At 36.6% G+C, this 27891-nt stretch overlaps 1 protein-coding gene across 1 annotated transcript in view; it reads right to left on the bottom strand.

Annotated features, from left to right (window-relative positions):
- The window catches only part of Oseg1 (intraflagellar transport protein Oseg1), an 88677-nt gene that overhangs the window by 36590 nt on the left and 24196 nt on the right, over positions 1–27891 (bottom strand). The window contains exons 7-13 of the mRNA XM_083135810.1: positions 13422–13613; positions 11691–11779; positions 8244–8352; positions 7436–7579; positions 5251–5388; positions 3036–3200; positions 1082–1201 (exon numbers count right to left, since the gene is read on the bottom strand). Coding sequence (XP_082991936.1) covers positions 1082–1201; positions 3036–3200; positions 5251–5388; positions 7436–7579; positions 8244–8352; positions 11691–11779; positions 13422–13613 — 957 coding nt within the window. The remainder of the gene's footprint in view (positions 1–1081; positions 1202–3035; positions 3201–5250; positions 5389–7435; positions 7580–8243; positions 8353–11690; positions 11780–13421; positions 13614–27891) is intronic.

Below are 27891 nucleotides of genomic sequence, written 5' to 3'. Positions count from 1 at the left end.
TCCCTTTGTCCAGAAAATCCACATGGATAACGCTCTTCATGTCCCAGAAGACATTTGCCATGACGGCTGCGTTTTGCTTTTCTTGGGGGGCGGGGAACCTTTATGCCGCCACTCCATGCTGCGTCTTTTGGTCTCTGGGGTTGAATTGTGCAACCATGTTTCATCACACGTGATGATGGATTGCAACAATTCATCACCTTCTGCTCGAAACCGATTCAGAAGCTGTTCACAGACCGTCCTGCGTGTCCACTTCTGATCGAATGTCAGCTGGCGGGGAACCCACCTTGCACAGATTTTGCGGAAGCGTAAGTGGTCCTGAATGATTGTCTCAACACTCCCGACACTGATATTCACCTCGGCAGCAATATCCCACACTGTTACTCGCCGGTTCTCAAGAATCATTTGCTCAACACGTGCGATATACACTGGTGTGACTGCAATCGGGTCGAATGTGTCCATGCGCTTCATTTGTCACCAGCTCCCGTCCTTCGCGAAACTGCTCACACCATTCGTACACTCTTGTCCGCGACATCATTTGTTCACCATACTGTGCTTGCAATCGTCTGAAAATATCAGCTGGTTTCACTTTCTCCTTCACGAGAAATTTGATTACACACCGCTGCTCCACAACCACAGACACACTGCTTGCCGCCATGTTTGCTGCAACTGCTGCACATGCACGAAATACGTCATGCCGGGTGCTAGTTACTCGCGAAGGAATACATTACGTCACCCGCACGTTTCATCATGATCCGGCTATTCATCGATTTTTTACGTACGAAAATCCCGGTCAACCTTGAACGACCCTTGTATTTATGTAATTTTGTGGAAGCTATATATACTACATGCTTCATGTCAGTAATATTAATATATCTCCACTGAATAAATGAAAACAGGTTTAAGAAAAGGATATGATGAGCTTGTAAGAATGTCCAGTTAAGCAAAAAATAAATTGAAAAATGTTAAAATACTGAGCGTAGATTGTTAATTAATTTTCAATACGGAATATATGCTACATGCACATTTTTTTAACTACAGCCAAAAATAATACACAAAGAAACAATTGAGAAAGACATAATACCATTAGCTTTTGTTGGTGTGCTGGAAAATTCCCAGCTTTAATACTTAGAAGATTGTTTCCAGAGAAGCACAGCATGTCTTCACAGTTTGAATTCCATGCAACACTGTTAGCATTGGGCTCCTGTAAATGAAGGAATATTTAGCAATAGCATCAAGTATAAATGGAGTTACATAATCTTAAAAAACAAAAACAATACACACATCTAGGGCACTAGAAAGTGTGTAAATCCTCTTTCATCCATTTCATAATTTTTAACATTCACCTTACTCTCATGGTAAACTCAATAATATAAATAAGAAATTCAAAATAAAATAATACAAAGATTTTATCTCTTTTTTAAAAATCCTCTGGTTTGATATTGGTATTGATATTCTAAAATTGTATTCCTTATAAACACACTTCCTGCTACAAGTGGTGGTTTCATAAATTTCTGTAGTACTTTCAGAATCAATGGAATTTTAGAAGAACAAGTCAATCAAACTACGTAGTGTAATGAATCTTGTTTCATTTTTGTAATTATATTAAAAACCTAGTCAAAAATCCTGGTTTTATATTTTCTTCATTATAAGTATTTAACCATAGGACCTGACAAATGCATTGCCTATAATAATAAAGTACTGGTGTAAAATTTGCTATGAATGGGACAGATTAATCAGTACTCTATCAGTATCGGCCAATACGGGCATATCGATGTATCAGTTTCCATACCGATATATTTTTAATATCTTATATTTAGTGCAATATTCTGTAATTGTGTTATAATTTTTATTGATAAAAATATATAATCTGCATTCCCTACTTTTCCTCAAAATTTACTGATACTGATATTCCACATGTTCATGGAAATAGTAACAAAATGGCAGAATGAGACTATTCACGTATCAGTTGTGTTATTTTACTGATTAACTGATATATAGAAGCACATAATTTTGGTAAATAAAAAAGCAAAATTTCGGTAGACAGAGAGAGTTAATTTCGGGTTCAAAAGCGGCAAAAAAAATTAAAATTTCGGTGTTATGGCGGTGAAAAGTGGTATATAAAAAGACATTTTGATTTTAAAATTGTGAATATAATCCTAAATTTGATTTAAAAACTACACTTATTACGCAAAATTAACATTTCACTTCTAATAGCACATTTATGTAATTATCAGAGTATTAAGTTTATTCCTGTGTAAAGGAGTATATTTTTGCTTCTCTAATATTAACAGCAGATATAATCAATTTTCCGTGAATTGCATAACTCGCAGGATAATTCAGACCTCAGACGGTGTTGAGTCGGTAAATAAACCCTAAATTTCGTGTTTAAGAGTTTATTTCGCATTTTGCAGTTCATTTCGCATTATTTGGTGACAAAACATGGTAGCAAAATGCTCCTCACACCTTTCAAAACCATGAAGAATTAACACTACAATGTGTTTTTTTGACATTTCGTTTTATCATCAAAAACTAAATATGCATTCCCCTACTGGCCCATACTGACAGAGTGACATTTATTCTGTCCCAAGTGTTAAAAATGGTTAAAAATCACATTCTTGTACCAATAATAACAATTGGAAGTTATATAGATGTATATCATTTAGATACTATCAAATGCTAATGCTCCCATCAGAGGGTGGAATAAATCATGCACAAGATGCCAAAGTGGTTAGATTTTCTACTAGGTTTACTAAAAGACGTGCCCACAACACAGGTCAATCACAGATTTGAGATATTTTTCCCTTTGAGTTGGAGTTTTTGTTGCAAGTTCAGTTTATGAACAAATAAGCTAATCGGGACTGGACCTACAGTTTAAAGTGGATCCGAATTACTATGTGCCTCCACAAGGTATCAAACCCGGGACCCCTTGATTACAAGGCAATGATACAACCGCTATGCCATCGTGGAGGACAATCAATCACATATTTAGCACCTACTGAGACAAAATATAATTTCCTATAGTTCTTGTAACCTACCTGGAACATTAATTCCTTTGTTAAAACGTCATAAACAAGGCACTGACTATGCTCATCAACAATTGCCAACTTGCGCCTAGAAGCACTTAAATCCAAGCATCGGATTGCAGCTGGAACCTTCAGCAAATTCACTGGAAATGGATTATCCAGGTAGATCTTCAGCACCTATGGATACCACAGATTATTTTTTTCTACATTACAGAATCTTAGCTCATGCCTAAAGAAATATATGCCAAAATAAGATTAATAACAATCTGACCCACCTGGCATTCTCAATTCCATTATATTATCTTGTAATGGTTTACAGTATGAATTTAAGATATGCAGAGAGTATTTGAATTTATTGAATCCCTTTACTCTGCACATACATGATCTATTTTCCATGAGATACAATATAATTACTAGAGCCCGGATTTATAAACACAATCAAACAGTAAAATAAGCAAGTTAATAAGCACAAAAATGAAAAAAATAAGCACCAAAATAAGCATAAACAAATACAGGAAAATCTGAAAAAATATTTGTTTATTAAATCTCTTAACTTATTCAAAGCTGTTAAAGTATGTAACGAAGGTCATCCTGAGATTTTCTTATGTGAAGCTCCTGCGTCTGTAAATGAAGAATGATTTGTACAGTGAAAATGTTCTTTCCACGTAGCATGACATCACAGGCGCATGTGAAAAACACCACACTTCTTCTTCAGTGAATTCCTCTTCAATGTCTGTTTCTTCACCAGAAATATTTTTATAAATTTGGCACAGTGTTTTGTAACCGGGATTTTTCAGTAATTCCTGACTGAGCTTGTCGGACACAATTTTACCAACACCGTGAGTTTCTGAAGACAATGTTACTGAAATTTCATCAATAAGAGAAACCGAATGTTGCAATGTATTATTTCGAGCTTTCAACTGTGTTATAATATCAGGTAATTTGGAAAAATGATTATGAATGCACTATATCTTTTCTAGGATGCTGTTTCTCTCGTGCAGCTATTTAGAAGCATTGATCTTGTCATCCCGATGCCGTAGTGTGATTGAAATATGACAGATTTGAGTAAAATATGCTATTTTAAACCAAAATAATAAAATAAGCAAGCATAACAGTTTCCTGCAGAAATAAGCATTTATAAGCACTTTCAACTTTAGTTAAATAGCTCATCAAGATATGTAATACGAAGTATAACCTTTCTTCTTGCCATTAGAAGTCTGGAAAATAATATGCATTTCGCTTATAATTCCGGGCTCTAATAATTACTTTATGCACAAAACAGAAAACCCTATCCACACATTTTTTTTTTTTTATAAACCCTACATTTAATTCTAATTTGAGGTGTTATTACATTTTACATTTAAAGGTCTATAAAAGAACAGGTTTACTTTAAAAAAGAAGAAAAACTTACAATAACAAATATTAAGTGAAATGAGAAAATATATACAGGGTGATCCCTGTAATCTGCACTTTATTAGTGATCGTTGTGAACTCCTTTGGATTAATGCCTGCACACAGTCGATGTTTATCTGTGCTCTGTTGTTTCATAATTGTCCAGGAGATGTCATAACACATCCCAACCCCTCCTCTTGCGACTTTGCTATCCAACACCACACCTCCAAGTATGACTGTTTGGGATGTTTTTGCTGTGGGTTACTTGGTGGAAAGCTTGTTGGGTCACTACAGTAGATTTGTTTTTAATGAACAACTCTATCACACGAACATGGTCTTGCACCTTATCTCCACGGTAACTTAATCTTCCACACTGGAGCATATATGCCATGGACCAGCAGCACGTGTCCGCTCACTACTAAATTGCAGTAGCCACTAGAAATCTAGCAGTCGTTATCGATCACCCTGTATTAATCATAAAATTGTCATGCTTCAAAATACACTGGAACCCTGAGTTTGTATTCCTGGATTTTAAATTTTCCCACAATGTACGTTCAGTTTTCATGGTCCCAATGGATTAAATTGTTTAAAATTTTCAAAGATATTACATTCTCCCACATTTTAAATACTTTTCACTTTAGTTCCTTGAAAAATGTAAAATAGAAGTTTCATTTTATTGCCTTTGTTGGTCTGAAAAATAAGCTTTTCCATTTTCTTTACATGTCAAAAAAGTCATCTTCCTTTGAACTTTATAATACTGCATTTATGTGTACAATAACATAACTCAGTTACAACCTTCACAAGTGAATTCATTAAGTGTTTCCTCAGGACTTACCTGCCCATTCTTCAGCCCCAGCAAGAGTCCCTCCCTTCCAGCAGGACCTCCGACCACCTTAATGTAGCGGATGAGTGACTCCATCACCCACTCCCTCTCCTTCACACCTTGGAAGGACAAGCACTGCAGCCTCTTTTCCTGGAATCAGAAACATGAACCTCAAACACTTTAATAAACTCTTCTCCAAGAGTGGGTTTTTTCACACAAGGCTGATAGCAACTGCAGGAAAATGAAATGCGCTGTTTCACGCAAAGAATGACATAGGTCCCTCAATGGAATTGAAGATTAAAACATGAATAATAAATCTAAAAGCTATGGATGCAGACATATATGAGTGTTTAATGAAATAAGAAAGTCACGATACAATTCATGAGCTATTTATTATGGATGAAACAAATTGGTAGTCAATCGCTACCTGCCAATCTAAGCATCTTGGAGGATTGGTAAAATAATAAATAATTTTACTGATCTAATATCTCTACAAATAATCTATAATTTAGTGAAAAATTCTGACATTTTTTATGATCATTTTTATGAATAGAGTTACTTTGCAAGGCAAATGTTAAAATACTTAATTTCCTTTCCTAAAGTACAACCGTTGCAATCTCATGGTTATATACATTAATTAGAAACTTATAGATTTATTTTCTCACATTGTATATGGCCCCAGTGGAGCAAAATATAATCAAATTTCCCAGATTTTATGTTTTCCTACATTTTAAAATTTTGACCTTGATCCCTGAAAAAAATGTGAAATCTGGTACTTTATCTACATAAGTTTCTTTTTATATATCAGTCCACCTCTAGTATTATTAGAGCCATCCCGTGGCGGAGTGGCTAGCACATTGTACTACAATGCCAGGGGTGGTGCATTCGAATCTTGGCCTGGGCATGGATGTTTGTGAGTGTCCATTCATCAATTTCATCATATCATCACTCATCTCCATCTTTGCAAATTAGCCGCAAGTGGCACAAAATGCGAAGTAAAATAAAGCAAATCAATAAACAATAAAGTATTTATAGAAATACTGGATTGATAACAATTTTACTGATAAATAAATATGGCATTCATTATTGGCCAATAATTGGTGAACACTCAGACTCAACTGTAGTAAATACAGCAGGTGTGTCAAATTATTGTTATTGCATAATTTTGGTATATGGAGAATCTGGGTGCAACTACTAGAATGAAAATAAATAATTTCCAATAATATTAATAGCAGCGATGGTAATAATATTGAGACAATACTTTTTTAATCTGCCACTCAAAAGGAAACAAAAAAATAGTAAAAGATAACACGCATCCTAAATAAGACAATGAAAAGAAAATAACAAGATACATAGTTGAAATAGAGACTGAACCTGTGTAAATGTTTTCTGACAAAACCAAATAAAAGATTGAATGTATTCCCTTCATTTACTTTTTATTATTTCACATAAAGCTATCAATGGGTGGGTAGCTTTTTGTCAAAAAAGTAATAAAGAATGCAACATTTTGCACTTACATACATACAGCATTATCCTGCTCAGAATTAAATAAAACGCAACTCCACTTTTGTGTTCCCAGATTTTACATATTCCACCATTATACAGGGTCATCCGTTTGAGATGTCAGAAAAGTAAACCTTTATACACAAGAGGTTAATGTACGTATCTCTGAGCAGCTTGTTGTAATATAAGCAGAAAGGATGTAAGTTTCGAATGAGTGGAGGTTTACTGACTTCAGCTGCATGGTGGCAGTAGCATGCATGTAATACTGGAAAATTTCGCATACCATACGACACACTGTGTGTGCTGTTGTGACGTGATCACCACCTTTGTTACCATAGACATTAGCGCCGCCATGTGGCCGAAGTCTGTAAACCTCCACTCATTCAAAACTTACATCCTTTCTGCTTATATTACAACAAGCTGCTCAGAGATACGTACATTAACCTCTTGTGTATAAAGGTTTACTTTTCTGACATCTCAAACGGATGACCCTGTACATTCAATCTCCATGATATGAACATAGCAAAATGTTACAAAGTTGTTTCCAATTTTACGTTCTCCCCCATATATTTTTTTTTTCCACCTTGGTCCTCTGAAAACAAAATTGAGGAACATGACAGCACTATAATTTTTCAGATTATGCATTGTAGCTATGACTAGCCAATTTATGTTACTTCAACTGTGTATTACTCACCTGACATAAAACAAGATGATTTGTACACACAACCAGCAAATTGCACTCAAGTTTCTGGTTGATCTTCTCCTTTACTCTGTAATGCATTCCTGAGGTATCACCTGAATACAATTCATAAATAACAACACGTTCTGGTAACTGCACCTGTAGGAAAAAAATAAATTTCAAATTACTAACGGTAAATAAGCAATGAAGCTTACAACATAAGAATACTTTCAATTTACCATCAATTGAATCTAGGAACAGATAAATATGTCAATAGATTTTCATTATCCGCTGGGATATTTGGAATGACTTGGTGGGTATGTCCTTACTAACATTTTATTTTGATTAGCAAATAGGGCACCTTAAGAACCACTTCTTGTATTTTTTTTTACACAACATTAAGACAATTCCTCTACAAAGGTTGCTACAGCTGAAGCAACAAATCAAACAAGTTAGTCTTCGTGATGATAAAATAACTTTTCATGCCGCACACTGGTGCAAAGTCATTTTGTTCAAACAAACTACATATCACAAAAACAGCACAATAAAAAGATGATAAATCTGGTGGGGAGCTTATGAGGATACTGGTTAGAGGTGCAGCACAGTGCACGGTCACTAGATATAGTTGGAGTTGAAAGCTTGGGACCAGTTTCAATGGCTTTTTGATCACGCAGTGTTCAATCAAAATCAGTTGTTCTTTGTGAACTCCGTGCTCTGCTGAAAGAAGATGCTTGTAGTTACCCTTCTTCAAGCTGCACTTGGACATGTCCTTTCATTTCAGTTTACAAAACTACATTATACATAGACAGAGAGCAATACTTACAGCCAAACGGTGTTTATAAATTGCAATCTTCTTCACAAGATCTCTGCACTTTATACGAACTTTCTGTTCAGTCAGTAAATGCTGTATAATAACATCTGTCATGTTTTCCCTGAAACCAAGATCAAATTAGTCAACTTCATCAATTTTCAGAAGCAGATATTTATTTATGAATATAAATTATTTCTGTGCCGACTTCAATTTGTATTTGTGCCACATTTAGAGTTTAGAAAAAAATGTAAACTCTTTTGAAGAGTTTTCATAAGGTGAAGTAAGAAGGATGCATAAGTTTGATCAGCTTCACATCCTTGCTATGTCACCTGATCTAGGTTTTTGTACAACAGTTGAAAACAAACTTACATTACAAACTTATACGAGGTGCATCCTGAAAGTAAGTTTCCCTATTTTTTCCCCGTGAAAGTAAACATAATGAGCCATGTAAATTGCGCATGCGCAGCAGAGCTAAGAAGTATCAATCATTTGCCCGGCGGACAGATCCCGCCCAGCACCAGTAGCGAGGCAGCAGTGGTCCGAAGTGGAAGCTCGTATTCCTTCTCCCGCCGCATGCCAGTAGCGAGGCAGCAGTGGTCCGAAATGGAAGCTCGTATTCCTTCTCCCGCTGCATGCGAGGTTCGGTCGGTGATAAAGTTCCTGAATGCACAAAGCATTGCGCCAATTGACATTCATCGTCAGCTCTGTGAGATCTTTGGGCCGAACATTATGAGTAAGCAGATGGTGCGTCGCTGGTGTCGGCAGTTTTCGGAAGGTCGTCAAAGTGTTCATGATGAAGAGCGCAGTGGGCGTCCGTCCCTCATCACTGATGATCTGGTTGAGCTGGTGCGGCAGCACATCGTAGAGAACCGTCGCTTCACGATTACGGAGTTGAGTAGCCTTTTTCCGCAGATATCACGATCCGTGTTGCATGAGATTGTCACGCAGCGCCTGCTGTTCAAAAAATTGTGTGCCACGTGGGTGCCGAAAAACCTGACACCCGAACACAAAATGGAACGTTCAGGAGGAGCACTGACATTCCTGCAACGGTACCATGATGACGGCGATGATTTCCTCGACAGGATCATCACGAGCGATGAGACGTGGATTTTGCACTTCACCCCAGAAACCAAGCAGCAGTCAATGCATTGGCGGCATAGTGGATCTCCGGTCAAAAAGAAATTCAAACAGACGCTGTCGGTACAGAAAGTGATGTGCACCATGTTTTGGGACAGGAAGGGCATTTTGCTCATTGACTTCCTCCCCAAAGGTGAAACGGTGAATGCTGACATTACTGTGAAACACTAAGGAAATTGCGACGTGCCATTCAAAACAAGAGGCGTGGCATGCTTACTGCAGGTGTTGTGCTCCTCCATGACAATGCTCGTCCACATACGGCTCGGCGCACAGCAGCTGTTTTGACGGAATTTGGCTGGGAGTTGTTTGATCATCCACCTTACAGTCCTGATCTGGCTCCCAGCGATTTTCACGTTTTCTTGCACCTCAAGAAATTCCTGTCCTCCGGTGAGAGTTTTGGAAACAAAGAAGAGCTGAAGACGTCTGTCACACGCTGGTTCCATTCACAGGTGGCAGAGTTCTACGACAGAGGGATCCAAAAGTTGATACCACGATACGACAAGTGTGTCAATTCTGGTGGTTGCTATGTTGAAAAATAGTTGAACCTTTGCTGTACCTGTTGCCAATAAATGGTTTCCTGAAACTGTGTTGGTTTTTTTTTTTTTAAAAAATAGGGAAACTTACTTTCTGGATGCACCTCGTATTATTTATTAAATATGATATAATCCAATACCATCAAGTCCTTGCCCTCATTTTGTCAAGAAGTTCCCACTTTCCAAGGCTCTGAAAGTCAATACATACGATAATACTAATAACAAATATTTTTACTCAAGAACAGTGTGCATTGGTAGTTTTTATATCGCATATCAATATTACCAACATCAATATGAGTAAGATCCATCATAAATTTGAAACTTCTTTAAAATGAAAAATTGTACCAAAATGTGATTACACCACAATAATTTTTCTTACAGGGAATATGTGATTACACCACAATAATTTTTCTTACAGGGAATATGCGATTACACCACAATAATTTTTCTTACTGGGAATATGCGATTACACCACAATAATTTTTCTTACAGGGAATATGCGATTACACCACAATAATTTTTCTTACAAGGAATGCAGGTGACGAGAATACGTATTTGTTCTCTTATAAAGAACTTCATAGAACTGCATCAAAAGCAACTACTAACATTTGTTCGAAAGAGCATTTACACTTCTAACTACCTTCAAATCTGAATTCCAAGTTTAAGAATCATGTTACGCAAACTCCAAAAAGTGTCTCAAATAATATTTCAACACCACTATTACAAAGGTAAAGCTCATTTGCATCATGCCATGAAGACATATTGGAGGGGGGTGTGAAGGTAGGGCCTCACACATTCAAAATAAAATGTTGGCCATTTGTGATTTGTAAAGGTGATGTGATGTGATCAGTGCCATACTCCAACTGCGCCAACCCCACCCCTTCCCTTTTGTACCAATTTACTAGAGGCTGGGCAAATCCTAGAGACACTCCATGCAGGGTTATTATTGAAAAAAATTATTTCCACCTGAAATTGTCCACCCTGGGAATCAAACCCAGGTCTCCTGCATGGCAGTCAGAAACCTACTGACTGAATCACCACAGCACTCCAACACCACTATTACCAACCTGAAATACTGAAAACAGAGATGGGCCAGATACGAAATTTTGACTGATACCAATAAAGTACCAATATAAAATTTACCGATATTGATAACTGATATTCTATGGATCCGATAAAAAATTCCAAATGGCTCTTGAAGAACCTGAATGGTTCATTGACCTACTTAATAAATGTGTTTTTCCAGGTTGACTTTAGTGCAAAAAAAGGTACATTTACTTTTTTATTGGCAATTTTACTGCTAAACCGATACACCAATATGGGTATATTGGCAGATACCAATACAGTATAATATATTAATCCGTCCCATGCCTACTGAAAAGTCAACAATAGCCTTCATAAAAGGGCTCCCATGTAGCCAAGTGCTTAGTGCTCTTGCCTTGGGTGCAAGCAGTCCTAGGTTCAATTCCCGGTAGGAGCCCCCAAAATTTTAGCACTGACCCAACATCGTGAGGATAATTGGGAAGCTACTTGAAAAGAAAAAGAAGTGGGCTCCGGTTATGAGAGCCAGAAAACAGTAACGATGGGATCTGATGTGCTGACCATGCATCACCCAATGTGAAATGCCACTCTGGCAGGCCCTGGCTCTTTCAGGGCTGTTGCATCACACAGTGTTTAGTTTAGCTATTAGCCATCATAAACTCTTACAAATTCTAAATTTTCCCCTTCAATCAGTCAATCGAACATTTAAATTGCTCATAAAATTGAGTCAAGTTTTCAGCAATCTTACCTGAATGCATATCTCTCCCTGTAAAGCCCATGGACTGTACTGAATATTAATTGGTAAAATGCGATTGTTCCATCCTGACATCCAACAGCCTGGCAAAAGGGCAAAGACAAATTTAAGAGACAATAAAAATACTTAAACATTCACTGGCATGCATTCTCATGTTCTGCAATATATATAATAAGATCTATGTTTTCTATACACTTTACTGTTCACCGAGTGAAGTGTGCCAATAAATTTTGGAAGGGGTCTTCTCTTTTTACGAGTGCTACATTGCAGACACTTGCTTTATGGAAATACGCCAAGGGGAATGTGGAGAATATGATCTGCACAGACACCCTGGCCACACCACCGACTTATATACAGTTGAACATTGATTTTACATTTTTCATGGGACCAGGTTAAAAAAAGAAGAAAGAAAATCTTTTATTGGGATGGTGAAAAATGAATGCAGGCAAATCTAGGATTCATCGTACTAATCAATTAACTGGAAATGCCAATGTAACTCAAAAGTGATATTCTTTAAAGTGAATTATTGTCTACACATATAACAACATGGTTCATTACATGTATTTATAGCATGGTACATAATTGAAAATTAAAAAAAAAATGGTTTCGAACTTAAAATTTTAAATTTTTTAAACAAGTTTTTCTCGTTTACTTTATTTAAGTTTTTCATGTTTACATCATTACTTGGTCTCTTTAGGCTAGTTAGTCCTAACGATGAGGATGAATGATGAAATATTCATGTCCAGGGTGAAAGACCGAACTTTAGGTGGAGAGAGATCACAAGTCAGACCCCAAGGCTAATTTTTATGAAGATATTTATCCTAGGAACAAATTGAAAGTGGTACAATGAGTTCCTCAATTTTTCAAGATTGTTTGTATAACCACAATCATTTTCTTAAAAATTAAACACCACAAAATGTACTTTCTCTGGTTGATACTTTCGTTGATGTTCAGCATTTCAACACATACACATGTCTTTTTGTCTGGAACTCAAAATGGCAGTGTTGACCCTGGGAAGTTATTTATAAAGGAGTAGTGGGTTCCAGTCAATCAATAGTGGCCTCCCCGATGGCGCAGTGGTTTGCGTCCTCGCCTTGTAATCAAGGGGTCCCAGGTTCGATACCCAGTGGAGGTACAAGTGGTTCGGATCCCACTTTAAACTGTAGGTCCAGTCCCGATTAGCCTTACTGTGCATAAAGTGGACTTAAAACACCAAATCAACCAACCAACCAACCAGTCAATCAATAAAATGCTGCTTAGCAGAAACCCTGAAATGGTTGTTGCTGTAGTTTCCATACGCCATAATAACACATGCTCAATATATGCTGAAATGGTTAATATCCTAACCGGGACTGATCCAATATCCTATGAAATAGATATCACTTGGAATTTGTTTACCAATACAGGCCAATACTTTTCCAGCATTTTGGTCTTGCAATGGAATTTAATTCTAGAAATTATGCAAAATTCAGTTCCCAATTTATTTTGTACAAGTATTGTGTGAAAAACTGGATTCTGTGCATACATAACAGACATTTTAATATTATGATGTAATTTCTTAATAGTTTAAAGCAAAACTCTCGAAAACTTATACATATACTTGGAGTGGAATCCTTACACACTAATATTAATACCTTTTTAAGCATAGGTGTTGGTGGGAATTGATAAGCATATCATCATCCAAATAATGGATAATCAGCAGTAATCCTACCCCTTAATACTCACAACAAAATTAGAATCCGGTCTTGCAGCACAGCACCACACCCACGACTGCTGCTCTCCAACAGTTCCAAGTTTGATTCCATCCCGAGTCATTAAAAGGCACGTGCGATTTGAGCCTCCAACCAGCAGATACTCTCCTTTGCTGAAGTAGTTGACGCACAAGGGGTCAAACCCAAGGTTTCTTTCTTTGCCAATCTAACACAAAAAACAAAACACAAGAATATCAATAGCTAAGTCTGAGCCAAATACGCAAACCTTTACATAATAAACATGAAGCAACCCTAAACATTTCTTTTACATGTGTATTTCATGTTTTTTTCTTAACTGCTATGTATCTCTGGACAATAATTCGCCATATTACGTAGTCTTACTACAGCCTGCTGTAACTCATAATATACAGTAGCTGCAAGCAATTGAACACTTTACTATCACCATTATTAAATCTCATCAAGGAAAAATAACAAGCCAGTTATTGAGTCAACAAATTCAGTCTAGAGTAAACTTAAATAACCTCCTCCCCCCAAAAAAAAACAACTATTATGGTGCAAAATTTTCTTTGATTCAAACTTCCTGACTTACCAGGGTGGCTACAAACAAGCAGAAATGAAATTCCCTGACTTTTCCAGGTTTTCCAGGACAAAATTTACATTTTTCCCTGACAATTACAAACTAAACTAAATCGATGTTTTTGCAAATGGAAATAATAAACTCATACAGATCCACGCATGGTTTTGCTAAGTACCAATATTATCTTGTATTAAATTGACTTAATTTCTCTATGATTTGAATTCAAACTGCAAAATAGTGAATTTGGAAAATTATTACAATTCACAAGCTAAGGAAGGATTATGGAATTTTGTCATACGCAGTAAGTTTAAAATAAAATACTTGATTATTTTTAAAGTTACGACTAAATGAGATAAGAGTGAAGAGTGATTGATTAAGAAATACAATTTGTAATTTATCAGTCTCCTTATACATTCTCGGTATTATATGTTGATATTTCCACTGAGGTTTGGAACCCTCTGCTTGCAGAAACTATGAGTGCGAACTCATTTTTCAATGCATAAAGCTACTTCTCTCTTCTCTGTAAAGCAAACAACTTAACTCTTGCATATAAGTGAAACAACTGAATCGAACAAAAGAAAGTGTCATATTTCCTTACATTATCGATGGGATTTCTGCTTCAGTACAGTATATCCAAGTGAAGTGCTGTGAAACTGACAACATGCAGTTATACCATTAATGCTGACGAAATTTAACGCAAGGAATTTATAGAATTGCATTGTATAGGTACCTGATTTAGCTAACCAACACATTAAAAACAGGAACACTAATAATAAAAGCTTCTGAAAGTTCATATACGAGGGGCATCCTGAAAAAGCTCCAATGGTGCCTATACGCAGCACTAGTGGTCGGAGAGCGACACACACACATACAGGCAGGAAGAAGTGGCATGTAGCTGTAATCTGGTACAGTTGCAATGTAGCCGGTTTAGGACAGTTCTAGGTTAAAGATTGCAGCTCTCATAAAGTCTCCCACCGACTGCGATGTAGCCTACATTGCACGCTCAGAATTTGGCACAGAGCCACCAGCAATCGTGTGAGTTGTGCAGACCGGACGTCGTGAGTGATAGTATGGTCAGACGATGGTGCAGACAATTCACGGAAGGCCAATCGAATGTGCACAACCCCATAGAGCTGAGTACACACGGGCCCTTTGCATCACTTCAGGTGAGAGATCTTAGACCACTCCCTGTACAGCCCTGGCCTTGAATGTACCTACTTTCATCTCTTTGTTTAACTGAAGAGGTTTCTGGCAAGGCAAGGATTTGACAGCTACATTGCGGTAGAGATAGTTCCAGTATTTGCTGTCAGACACATATACCATGGGCATACAAAATTTAGTGCCATGCTGTGACACATGCCAGAACAACGGTGGTGATTATACCGAAAAATTTTCCCAAAATTCACATTTTAATTTTAGCGCATTTTCTGGCAAATATCTGAAATTATACCTTCATGGTGTTTTTAAACTACTGTTTCAAATTGTAAGTCACATGGCTTATGCCTCTTCGCGAGAGTTTGATATTTGAAAGTTATTTTGGGAAAGTTATTTTCCATACCCCTTTATTAATTTTAAGGTAAGGATTTTAGATAATGGAATTTTGGTGTGGAGTTAGGGCCCCACACTTTCTTGATCACGGCTGAAGGTGGGTGTGATGTGATCAGCACCACACTCCTGGCTACCTTTATCCCTCAAAGTTTCCTCAAGGTACCAGCTTCATATGATGCTGGGTGGGCACCGGAGCAGTTTGAATAGGTGGAAAACATCCCGGTTCTCCCCCGCAGGGATCGATCCCGGGTCTCTCGCATAGTAGTCAGATGCCCCAACGACTGAGCTCCATTATTACAAATGCAGATAGTGCACACTTAGCTTGGTAATTCAAAACATATCTCATGCGATAAATACGAAGATGTGGCTCCCGTGTGACAGTAGATACGCACTCGATCTCATGTTAGAACCCTGCCACTTTGCTCTGTGATGCAAATGGTTTTGATAGAAGTTGAAAAAATCGTGGGAAATAAATGATTTAATGTGGCTGTCGGAATTATTCCACGTACGTATAACTCTATAGTTTACTCTTGAGTAAAATGTTGGAAAACTTGCATGTTCTATGTACACAAACATGGCCTAGAAAAGACAAGGATGTTGGATTTCATGGAATTTTTTATTGTTTTAGGACATTTCTTTAAAAAAAATCGCTACAAATGCCTACAATTCGCATTTTTTGCCAAATTCGCATTATTTCAATATTTCGAACGAGTGAAAAATGTGTCCAGACATCACTGCACATTCATAAACATAGTTTCGCAGCAATTACCATTTTTCACGGTTTTGGCGTTTGCGAAAAATCAATGTACCTACTAATTGGAAATTACATTCTGGCCACCTCTCGTATAAATCAGTAGATGGAAAGTGAAAATTTAGCAGGGCTGGCAGAGAAAAGTCAATTCTTGAAGGAAGTGATTTGCTGTTATGATTGAATGATTCGAGTAAATACATATTAAAATATTTACGTATTTATTATTAGTATTTTATTTCATAATATTGGACATTAACTTCACTCAGTGAGAGACCATCTCTCACGAGATTAAACAGACAGGACATAGACTGGCTTTAATTTCATTGCAATACTAGTGTTGCAGTAAATTGGAGGTTGGGAGTATGCACTTGCAAATTTTTAAAACGTTCACCAATGTAGATTTATGTTTCACTTTTTCGTGATAGTATTCAATATATATCCAGTTTGGTTGGATTCTTCTTGATATCTAAGAATATTGCAATGTCATTGTAAACGTATGTTAACTTGTGTGAAACCAGTAATACGTCAGGATGATAAAAGAAAGACTTTGCAAGCACTGCTACATTCAATAAGTTGAAGTGAGCCAGAAGAGTAATAAAATTCCAGCAGCATATTTGCAGTCTAAAGCTCTTCTTGTTTATGCATGCGGTTTATTGTTGGATGTTTCAGTCCATGCAATTTCTGTCGCATGTTGTAGTGAGATACTTTGTCGGGTGGTAATATTCGACAAAAATCGTATGTATCAATGGAACACATTTGTTTCCATGTTCCTTCAGTTTGCCCAACAAAATGACTTACTACGACGTCTGACAACTATCAGACGGCGCCACCCGCTCTTATCCCCTCCATCTGTTGACAGGTCCCCTTACTACTCCCATACGGACAAGAAAAAATGATAATTCAATGCATTTTCCACATAATATTTAGAGGCTTAACCTTTACTCCTCCGATGATACCAACCATATGGTATCATCAGAGTAAGGTCGTACTGGCCCGATGATACCATATGGTATCATGGTGCTGATTACGAAATGAATGTGTTTTTTGGACCTTCATACTCTTATGTTTGGGTGGAAACTCTGACACAGGTCTGGAGCAAGCCTGGGAAATTCATATTGATGACCAACCTTTCCCCCTCCGCAACATATCCATGCCACATTTCCGAACAGACTTTTATTTCACATTTTGGCTCATTATTCAACTTGTTTGGCACCAAAGAACATGAAACAAGTTTCATTCTCTTGAGAAATGTCCATTCTTTGAAAAGAATACTAAAGTTCGCACCTTCTTCCCAAATAGCAGGAGAAGAGAGGGTAAACTCCAGATTTTTATGTTTTTTTTCATTGAAATTCGGTAGTCGCTCCCCCCTGTGACTGATTACTTTGGGTCACGTAAAATAACGCACACGTAGGACGAAAGGGTGATTACGAGGAACAGGAATAGTGCGTAGGAAGAGTGTTGGATTACAGTGAGCGTGTTTTACATAGTGGCGCAATAGAAGCAGTAGCTAGGCAGGAAAGAGCTTGAATCCTATTGGCATAACATTGCATGGTGTGATTATGCAAAGACCAATCACAGACTTAGAGTTGGAATGGGGTGAGTGAGGCAAAATGAACGAGAACAGTGCGGTTGGTAACAGAAAAGGAGTAACATTAACTTTCTCGGTGCGGAGAGATTTCCTCGGTTAGGAGTAGTGCCGTCGGACGTCGCGTTGCGAGTTTCGCACGATTGTTAAAACTTTATACGAGCGTCGCTAAAATAATTATTTAATCACACATCACATTCTCTGACACAAGAACAACATTAGAAGAAAAGTTGATACCACGGTTTTGTAAAATGTAGTGACTATTGGATTTTAAAGTATATTTTTCAAATACAAGGTAAAAATTAGATATCAGTTGTTTATTTCTTGTTATTCAAATTTGCTAACTTAAGACTTACGAGTGACTGGTCGGTCTGGTACCATAAACCCAGAGCTCGCAAGCCGAAGCAGGGTACTATATTCAAAGCAGAAGTAAAATCAGAAAACAAGTAAGTAACAAAGAAGAAAACGGTTGAAATTGGTGCCGAAACCCGGGATAGTTAGTTTTAATCTCACTAAATTTCAAAATTCTAAATTATCCAAAATTTACTTCTAAATTTTCTAAATTCATCGGGGAAGAGCCTTACATTTCCTAGTGAGTTGGATAAACTGCGTTGTGTTTGAGAGGAGGCAAATAGTTTGCATTGTTTATATCTGTGTTGACCTTGTTGTGCTCAATCACAGCTGGAGGAAACGTGACGTTGTGCATTGACCAGCTAGGAGAGCGATATGTTTTTTGTCCTGCGTGTTGTGGTGCTGTGTTTAAATTAAAAAAGAAATGGCTAGAAGAAAGTCTGTTGCCCCTAAATTAAGAGACGACGCCCCTGAAGTTAACTGGGACATTACTTTAGAGTGTTGTGGCAAGATGCTGAGCGAAGATGGAAGCATAGAATGTAGCGAGTGTAAACTTTGGAAGCACAAATCATGTGAAAGTATGACTGATGATGAGTTCGAGTCTTTTGTGAATGAGAAGGAAAAAGTGTTTAGATGTGCAAAGTGCAGTGGCGCGGAGAAAAATGAATCCGTAGGGGAGGATGTAGTGTCGGAAGATCAGAAAAGGGATGATATGACTAATGCAAATGTGATGGAAATGCTCCGACGGTTGTTAGTGAACTCCGAGAAAATGGATGCGAAAATTGAAAAACAAAACGAGAAGTTGGAATGTATGGTGAAACAAAGTGAAGAAGATAAGAGTGAAATGATCGAGCGTTTTCAAGTGTTAGAAAGTAAAATAGTTAGTGTGGAATGTGTTAGAGAAGAGTTGCGGTTGCATCGTGAATGGTGTACCGAGGTGCATGAAGAGATGAAGAAAGAAATGGGAATTGCAGTGGCAAAGTCAGAAGGAAAATTAGCGCTACAAGTGGAAGAATTGAGTAATGTTAAGGATAAATGTAAAATAAATCGAGGTGACCTTGAATTTAAATGTGATACTCTGCGAAGTGAAAATGAATTGTTGAAAGTGCAACAAAGAGAGATAGAGAAAGAGGTTCAGGTTATTTCAAGAAGAATACTTTTGTTAGAAAGGAATAACGAAGACAGTGTTGAAGTGTTTGAAAAGAAATTGGAAGAAAGTGAGAGAGAAATACATAACAGAATCGATGCTCTTAACCCATTACTGCCCACTGTCGACATTTGTCGACATAAAATTTAATAATTTAGTATAATTTTTTTCTCATGGGTTTTGTGATATTTGTTTACAACGATAACTTTCGTGGATGAGTTGGCAACTACTTCAGCGACTGCAGCAGAGTGACCTTCAGTTTTCCTCCACAGAGCTTGGGGAGTCATTGTTGTTCACACGTGTTTGCATTGTGTTTGCATCGTGCGCTATGGCTGCTAGCAATAGGTATGTTTTTTTGTATTATCCTAAATCTTAATTAGGTTATTTTTATGTGTGCATAAATAGTACATGTTGGTTATATTTACGCTATGTTCACTTTCGATGAATGGTTCTTATCATCTTCTACGTACGTCGTTATAATTTAGTGTCGACAGGTAAAAGATCCAGGTAGTTGTGTTCAAATCGAGAGTAAACAAATCAAGACTGGAGTAAAAGTTATACCTTCACATCAGAGAATAAAGTCTCAAGTTCGTAAGTGGGAAAAGAGTGACATCGGAGACAAACCTTCGATCGAGTTCACACAACCCGACTTTCTTCAAAATGATTTCACACCTGTACAATTGTTCGAAACGTTTTTGGACGATCAAGTTATTGAATTTATAGTTCAATCTACAATTGAGTATGCTGTACAGAAGGGAAAACCTGCATTTACATTGTGCAAGGATGAACTCAAACTTTTCTTTGCAATATTATTCCTTTCTGGATACAATGTAATGGCTAGAACCAGAATGTATTGGGAATTATCTGAAGATGTACATCACGCAGGTGTTTCGAAAGCAATGTCAAGGAATAGGTTTGAAGAAATACTGCGATACATACATTTTTGTGACAATTCAAAACTAGACGCTGTTGATCGTTTTGGGAAGATAAATGAGCGTTGGCTTCAATTTTATCCAGGTGATACATATCTCTCAATTGACGAGTCAATGGTGCCATATTATGGGAGACATGGCGCCAGACAGCACATCCACGGGAAACCCATTCGCTTTGGTTTCAAAGTATGGGCATTGTCGACGCATCTTGGATATCTTATTCAAGGAGAGCCGTATCAAGGTGCTGCGACGGGAAATACAATACCAGAATTGGGAGTACGTGGCTCTGTAGTCATGGATTTGATATCCGAACTTTCGGCTCGTTCACGGCTCTCTTTGTTTTTTGACAACTATTTTACTTCCATTCGTCTGATGGAACATTTACAAGCAAACGGTCACGATGGAACTGGTACGGTTCGCCCAAATCGTGTAGAAAATGCTCCACTTCCGGATGTTAGTTCGTGTAGGAAACAAGAGCGGGGAAGTTACCATCAACTAACAGACAAAAGTACTGGCATTACTCTTGTACGCTACCATGATAACAACATCGTTACAGTAGCAACAACTGTCGCGGGTGTGTCACCTCTGGGACATGCAAGGCGATGGAGCAATGCGGACAAAAAATACATTTCAGTTCCTCAACCTTCGTGTGTTGCTCTATACAATAATTACATGGGTGGTGTTGACCGCATGGACCAAAACATTGCATGCTACAGGATTAGTATCAGGAACAAGAAGTGGTATTGCCCAATGATAAGTTATCTGCTTAACGTTTCCATGAACAACGCATGGCAACTTTACCGCCTGACTGCTAAAGGAAAAGAAGATGGGCTTGATCTGCTCTAATTTACGAGCTATATAGTACGGAATTATATGCAGTCGTACGTGAAAAACCGTCCACTAGCAGGAAGGCTAAGCATTAAAGTCTCATCCAGAGTATTGCCTGAAGTGCGATTTGATGGCACATCACATCATTTGGAAACTGTTTCCAAGCAAGTACGTTGTGGACATTGTGGAAAGGCTACAAGGAAGAAATGTAAGAAGTGCAATGGCGGATGCCATATACAGTGTTCAGAGGCATTACACACACAGAAATAGATCAGCAACACTTACACAAAGTATGCATTGTTTTCTATTTCCAAAATTTAATTATGTTTTTATTTAGTTAGGTTCGAAAGTAGCAACTCAATTCAGAAATAATTGATAGAATTTTATTATGTACCACTGCAAATGTAAAAATATGAATGAGCATTGTAATTTCTTGTAAATATGTTCATGTATCAATATAATCTGAATGTCAAACAATAAAAATATAAAATATGTGGAATTTCGTTGTAATAACTGCCCATATATTTAGTAAAATAATCATGTTTATTAAGGTTTTGTTATTCAGTATTGATGGTGCCATCCGTGCTCACTGTCGACATTTGTCGACATGCTATAACTAAAAGACTATTGGTCGAAAAAAATAAAAATCATTATTTTGGCATTATTTTAGACAAACTACAAAAGGGTTTCAAAGGATACTAGAAATTTCGAAAAATAAATAATTTGGGCAGTAATGGGTTAAGGAAGAAGTGAAGCGTTTTAAAGGGTTAGTGTTTGAATGAAGAAATGACGGGTGAAAGTGTAGAGAAGGTTTTGAAATTTGCCGGTGAAAGTAGGGGTCGTAGAGATAGACGTAGTGTAGAAAAGTTTAGCGGAAGTGTTGTTAAACTACCAGTACGAAGGGTGATTAAGAAAGAAAGAGTGAGTGATAGTGACGAAGAAAGCGAGTCGTCTCGTAGTGATGAAAGTGATGAAGAAAGTTTGAAGAAAGGTGCTAGGAGTAAGTTATATTTCCACGAATGCCAGCTCAGAAGACTCCGATTCCTATAATAAGACGTATCGAAGGAAGGAACAAAGAAATAGAAGAAAGGAAACGAGAATGCAAGAGAAAGTAAAGGAAAGCCCTATCAAGTATAGTGATATAACAAAGTTGAAAAAGTTCTCAGGTGAAATGGATGACTTGCTACCGTCTGAATTCTTGCAAGATCTCGAAGAAAGTTTAACTTTAATGGGAGTGAAGGAATATCAGTATTTACATGTACTTCCTTTTGTGTTAACTAAGACAGCAAAGTTATGGTTCTTAGAAACTAAGTCTAAGTACAGCGATTATGAGCACTTCAAAAAGAAGTTCTTAAGGAAGTTTGAATCTGAAGATGTGAAATCTACAAAATTGACAGAGATATTAACGCAGAAATTTATACCTGGACGCGGAAAAGCGATGGAAGAATTTTACTGGGATAATGTGAGACAGTTGAAATTGCTCCAATCTTCACTTTCAGAAGACAAGTGTGTTAGTTTGGTCGCTAATCAGTTACCTTTTAGATTAAGAGAAATGTTGCTGGCAGCAAAATGCAAAACTTTGAATTTGGCCGCAGACATTATAAGAAGGCATGAAATTTTGTGGGCTGGACAGAAAAATTCTGGACAAAGAATGACAGAAGATAGAAGAGGGGAAGTGAGAGGAGCCAGGCAGAATGAAGGGAGATATGCTGTGAGGAACGTAGAAGTCAAAAGAAACACTAGAAATTTTTATGGGCAAAATAGAATAACTCCACTTGGAAATAATGGAAGTGTAACTAGTAATGTTGGAACAGCGTCATTTCCTTACCAAGGGCGATTTGCACCGCAAGCTCGTTTCTCGCAGACACCTCGAAGAAATGAATATTTTGAGAGAAGACAGGAAGATCAAAATAGAAATAGTTTAGCAAATAGGGAAGGAAATGAAATTACTAGAAGTGTACCGGTGAATGGTCAAGGATTTAATAACCTTAACACAAACCGTACTCGTTCAAAAAACGAGTAATGGAAGAGTCACGTGATTGTTCTCGGATAGTGGCTGATAAAATAAGAACCGAAAATAGAACTGATAACGGACAGGCGATAGTAAATCAAACGTTTCTTTACAGTGATGTAGTGAAAAATAGTAAATATAACCCTGAGAAAGAAATGAATGATATATTAGTTGTGAAAGCTGAAGTTCATGAGCCTCCATTGAGGGAGAAGTTAGTAACTAAAATAGGCGAGTTGAAAACATTTTTGGAGGAAGTTAACAAAAGGAATTGTCTCCTAGTGATTTGTGTAGTGAATGTGTTCCTAATTTTGAGAAAGTCGGGAATAGTCTTCGTATTTTACTAAATAAACTGGAAAATGGAAGTAAAAGAAAAAGTTGCACCTCACCAACTATAGTTGACTTCGAATCAAAGAAATCAGTGGAAGATGAAACGCTGAATAAGTTTAAGAAAGAAGATAATAAAGTGGGTTTTAGTGCTAATCAGTGCAAGAATAGTATACAAAGAACAGCAGTGGAGAAAGTTGAGAAAAAATGTGTACTTGGATATTATGAATTGATGGGAGACAGTCAATTAGTGAGATTTGCGAACGTTGTGTTAAACAGATCAGTGAAATTTAACGGAGAAGGAAGAAGATATGTCGGTTTGTGTGAGAGTGGGTGTAAAGTTGATGACTTGTTACAAAAATTAAGGAAAATAGAACATAGCATCAAGTTCGATAAAGTGTTAGTTTTAATAGGTACAAATGATGTCTTAAAAAGAGGAAAAAAGGAAGATTTTAAGAAATCCTACGTAGAGTTAGTAGACTTATTGGAGAATAAGAGTGAAGATATTGTTTTGTGTACAGTTCCTCCTGTGCCTGCAGTGGCGAATGATAGCAGTTATGATCATTGGAAAAAACTTACATTCTTTAACAGAGTGATTAAAGAGTTGGGAAAAAGAGAAAAAGTTCAAGTGCTCAGCCTAGATAGTTTGTTTTTGAAGGATAACGGAGAAAATAACTTAGATAAATATGAGAAGACTATGGGAAATGATTATAATTATCGACAAGACTTGGTGCATTGGAATGAACTAGCAATGAGAGAATTTGTAATGATTTTTGAAAAAAGTTTATTACAAGTGTGTGAAATTGATGTGAGGTGGTATGAAGATTTAGTGGATGAAGATAGTGCATTTAATGAAGAAATTTTGAATAGTTCGACTAACAGAAGAAAGATTAAACATTCAGTCTGCGTGAAAGCTGAGGTCAATAAACTTCAAGTGACATGCTTAGTAGACACCGGAAGTATGATTTCGATAATGTCCGAGAAGACATGGAAAAAGGTCACATCTGAGGTGACAAGACCTTCATTAACAAAAGTAGATAACTTAATTTTGATTGACTACACAAGAAAAAAGAAATCTAGAGTGCTAGGAAAAACAGTGACTATAATTAACCTGGGAGGAGCTGAATTATTGATGGAGTTTGTAGTGGTTAAAGATCTAAATCTACCAGTGATATTAGGAAGCGATTTTTTGTTTACAATAGAAGGGGTGTTAGACTTTCAAGAAAAGAAGATGTTTTTTAATACGGAAGTTGGAAGAAACGTTATTAAGTTTTTACCCACACAATATGAAGAGGAAGAATGTGAAAAGGAAGCCAATGTGAGTCGCGTACGAGTGGTGACAGATGATTGTTTGAAATATACTGAGAGAGCTGAAGTGTTGCCAACTGCGAAAGTTACAGACCAAAGAGATGCTACAATAAATGATTTGCGGGAACGAATACAATTTTCTGAAGAATTAACTAGTAAACAAAAGATGGAGTTATTGGATGCGTTGTCTCCTCTAATAGATGTTTTTTCTGATAGACCGGGCACTTGTAATAAGTTTACATATGACATCAAGTTAATAGACGATGAACCAGTTGTGGGAAAATTCTATTCTGTACCTTTTGCATTGAAAAATGAAGTGAGAGGACAAATTGAGCAGTGGCAGAAAGACGATATTGTAGAATTGGGTCACTCACCATATATAAATCCACTTTTGGTAGTGCCTAAGCCTCGAAGTGATGAAAAAAGAGTTGTGGTAGATTTTCGTGCAACCAATCAAAAGATAAGGCTAGAACAAAACAGAGTAGTTAAATTAGATGAGATTTTGTTAAATTTCATTGGAAAGAAGTATTTTACCTCTCTTGATCTGTCGGCAGGTTATTTTCAGATACCACTTACAGAAAATAGTAAGGCATGTACGGCATTTATTTTTGAGGGGAAAATGTACCAATTTAGGAAATTACATTTTGGAATTACGACAGGCATTTCTGCCTTTACTAGTGCTTTGAATCATGTTTTAGGAAATGTGTCAGAATTTTGTATAATATATGTTGACGATTTATTAATTTTTGATAGTACTTTTGAAGATCATGTAAACCATTTGCAAATTGTATTGAAAAAATTGCACGAAGCTGGAATGACAGTTAAGTTAAGAAAAACAGAATTTTGTAAGAAGGAAGTTATGTTCCTAGGACACCTTATCTCTGGTTATGGTGTGAAGGCCAATCCTGAAAAGGTAAAAAGCATTTTAGAATTGCAAGAACCTAAAAACAAAAAGGAGATACAGAAGTTACTGGGAAGTTTCACATGGTTGAAAAGATTTGTACCTAATTTTTCCAATATTATAGCTCCTATAGCTGATTTGTTGCATAAAAATAAGAAATGGCAATGGGGAGCCATAGAACAAGCAAGTTTCGATAAAATGAAAGAGGTAATTGCAAATGAAACCATGTTATGTCACCCTAATTTTAACAAAAAATTCTATATTAGTTGTGATGCATCTTCAGTTGCTATTGGTGGTTATTTGTTTCAAATGGAGGGTGAATGTAAGAAGGTAATACACTATGTAAGTAGAAAATTGACTAAAGCTGAACAAAATTACAGCATTACTGAATTAGAATGTCTAGCAGTGTTATTTTGCATAAAGAAATTTGAAATGTATATATCAGGTTTGGAGTTTGAGGTTTTAACTGATCACAAAGCACTACAATGGCTGAATTCCGCTAAACACTGGAATCTGCGATTGTGTAGATGGTCATTAGAATTAGGAAAACACAAATTTAAAGTAACTTATGTTAGAGGAGTGGAAAATAATTTATCTGATTTATTGTCAAGAAACAACCCGGAATTTGAAATAGAAGAAGTGTTTGTTAACACAATTGGTAACTTGAAACTTGAAAATTTAGCTTTTTCTAAGGAACAATTAAAACAGGCGCAACGGGAAGATGAGAGATTGAAGGAAATCATTAGTATTTTGGAAAATGTAGAGGGAAATGTTATGAGATCAAGAATAATAAATGTAAACAAATTTTATAAACTAGAAGAGGGTGTTCTGTTGACTAGAAATTACCATTTTCTGGAAAATTGGAGATTGTGTTTGCCTAAAATTTTTGTAGCTGATGTGATTAAGGTTTATCATGATGAATGTGGACATTTTGGTGTTGATAAAGTAGTAAATAGACTGATAAAATCATTTGTTTGGAGAGGAATGAGAAAGGATGTGAGAAATTGGATAAATGACTGTGTTATCTGTGCTAAAACTAAACCAGATAAACACCCTGTTAAAGCCAAATTGGGTATGCATGTCATTAATACCGTAAGGGAGCAAGTATTTGTAGATTTGCAAGGCCAGTTGCCTACTGGGCCTCGTAGAGAGAAATTTTTGTTAACAGTGTTGGATGGGTTTTCTAGGTATTTAGTAGCTTACGCTATACCAAACGCTACTACAGAAAAAGTTCTGGATAAGCTGGTTAATTGTTACTTTGTTCATTTGGGTATACCGAAAAGATTGATTTGCGATAGAGGGTCTTGTTTTATTAGTAAACAGTTCAAACAGAAAATGAAAGAGTTTGGTGTTGAGATATATTACGGTAGTAGTTATCATCCTAAAACCAATTTAGTAGAACGTGCTCACCAGGAGATTAACCGACTCATGAGAATATATTGTGAAGACATGCATAAAGATTGGCCGTTGTATGTTAGTACAATTGTTAACTTATTGAATTATTCCATAAATGAAACTTTAGGAGAAGCTCCTGTCTCAGTACATTTAAATGAACAGATTGATGGAAATTTGAAAGCTAAATTTGGAATAGAAAATGAAATTAATGTCAACTGGAGTAATAAACTAAAAATGGTGAAAGTCAAAACTTGTGAAAAAAGACAGAAATTTGTAGATAAACATGCTGAAAAAGAAGTAGGTAGAACTGAAATTGTAGAAGGTGATTTAGTATTTTTGAAGACTCATAAGCATAGTTCATTAATTGATAAAAAGATTGCTAAATATTTTGACTTGTTTAGAGGGCCTTATTATTGTATGAAACAAACTAGAAATGGAGTTTTTGATCTATTCGATTGTGATACTGAGGAGTTGGTAAGTGACCAACATGTAGAAAACCTTAAGTTATGGAGATGTTCAAGGGAAAAGAAAATTGAGTACTGTAAGAAATTGAATGTTACAATGTAGTAGGGTAGGTTAAAAAAAAAAAAAAAATGACAAATACTTTTAATTTGAATTTAGAAGGTACTAAGTTTTAGAGCTTTCAATGAGAATTTGAAGAATATTTAGTAATTAGTTGATTAGAAAAGAAAAGTGTAGTGTAGTTTCTTGTATAAATGTTAATATGTTTAAAGGTTAATTTTTAAGATAAGAATGTTAGGTTTTTTTTAAGTGTAATGAAAGGACGGGTGTTGTCGAGTTATTGTATATAAAAAATATATATAT

The sequence above is a fragment of the Lepisma saccharinum genome, chromosome 14, assembly GCF_977018435.1.
Source record: "Lepisma saccharinum chromosome 14, izLepSacc3.1, whole genome shotgun sequence".
NCBI classification, from domain to species: Eukaryota; Metazoa; Arthropoda; class Insecta; order Zygentoma; family Lepismatidae; genus Lepisma; species Lepisma saccharinum.
Note: the sequence above shows the minus strand (reverse complement) of the source record. Positions and strands in the feature narration are given on the sequence as shown.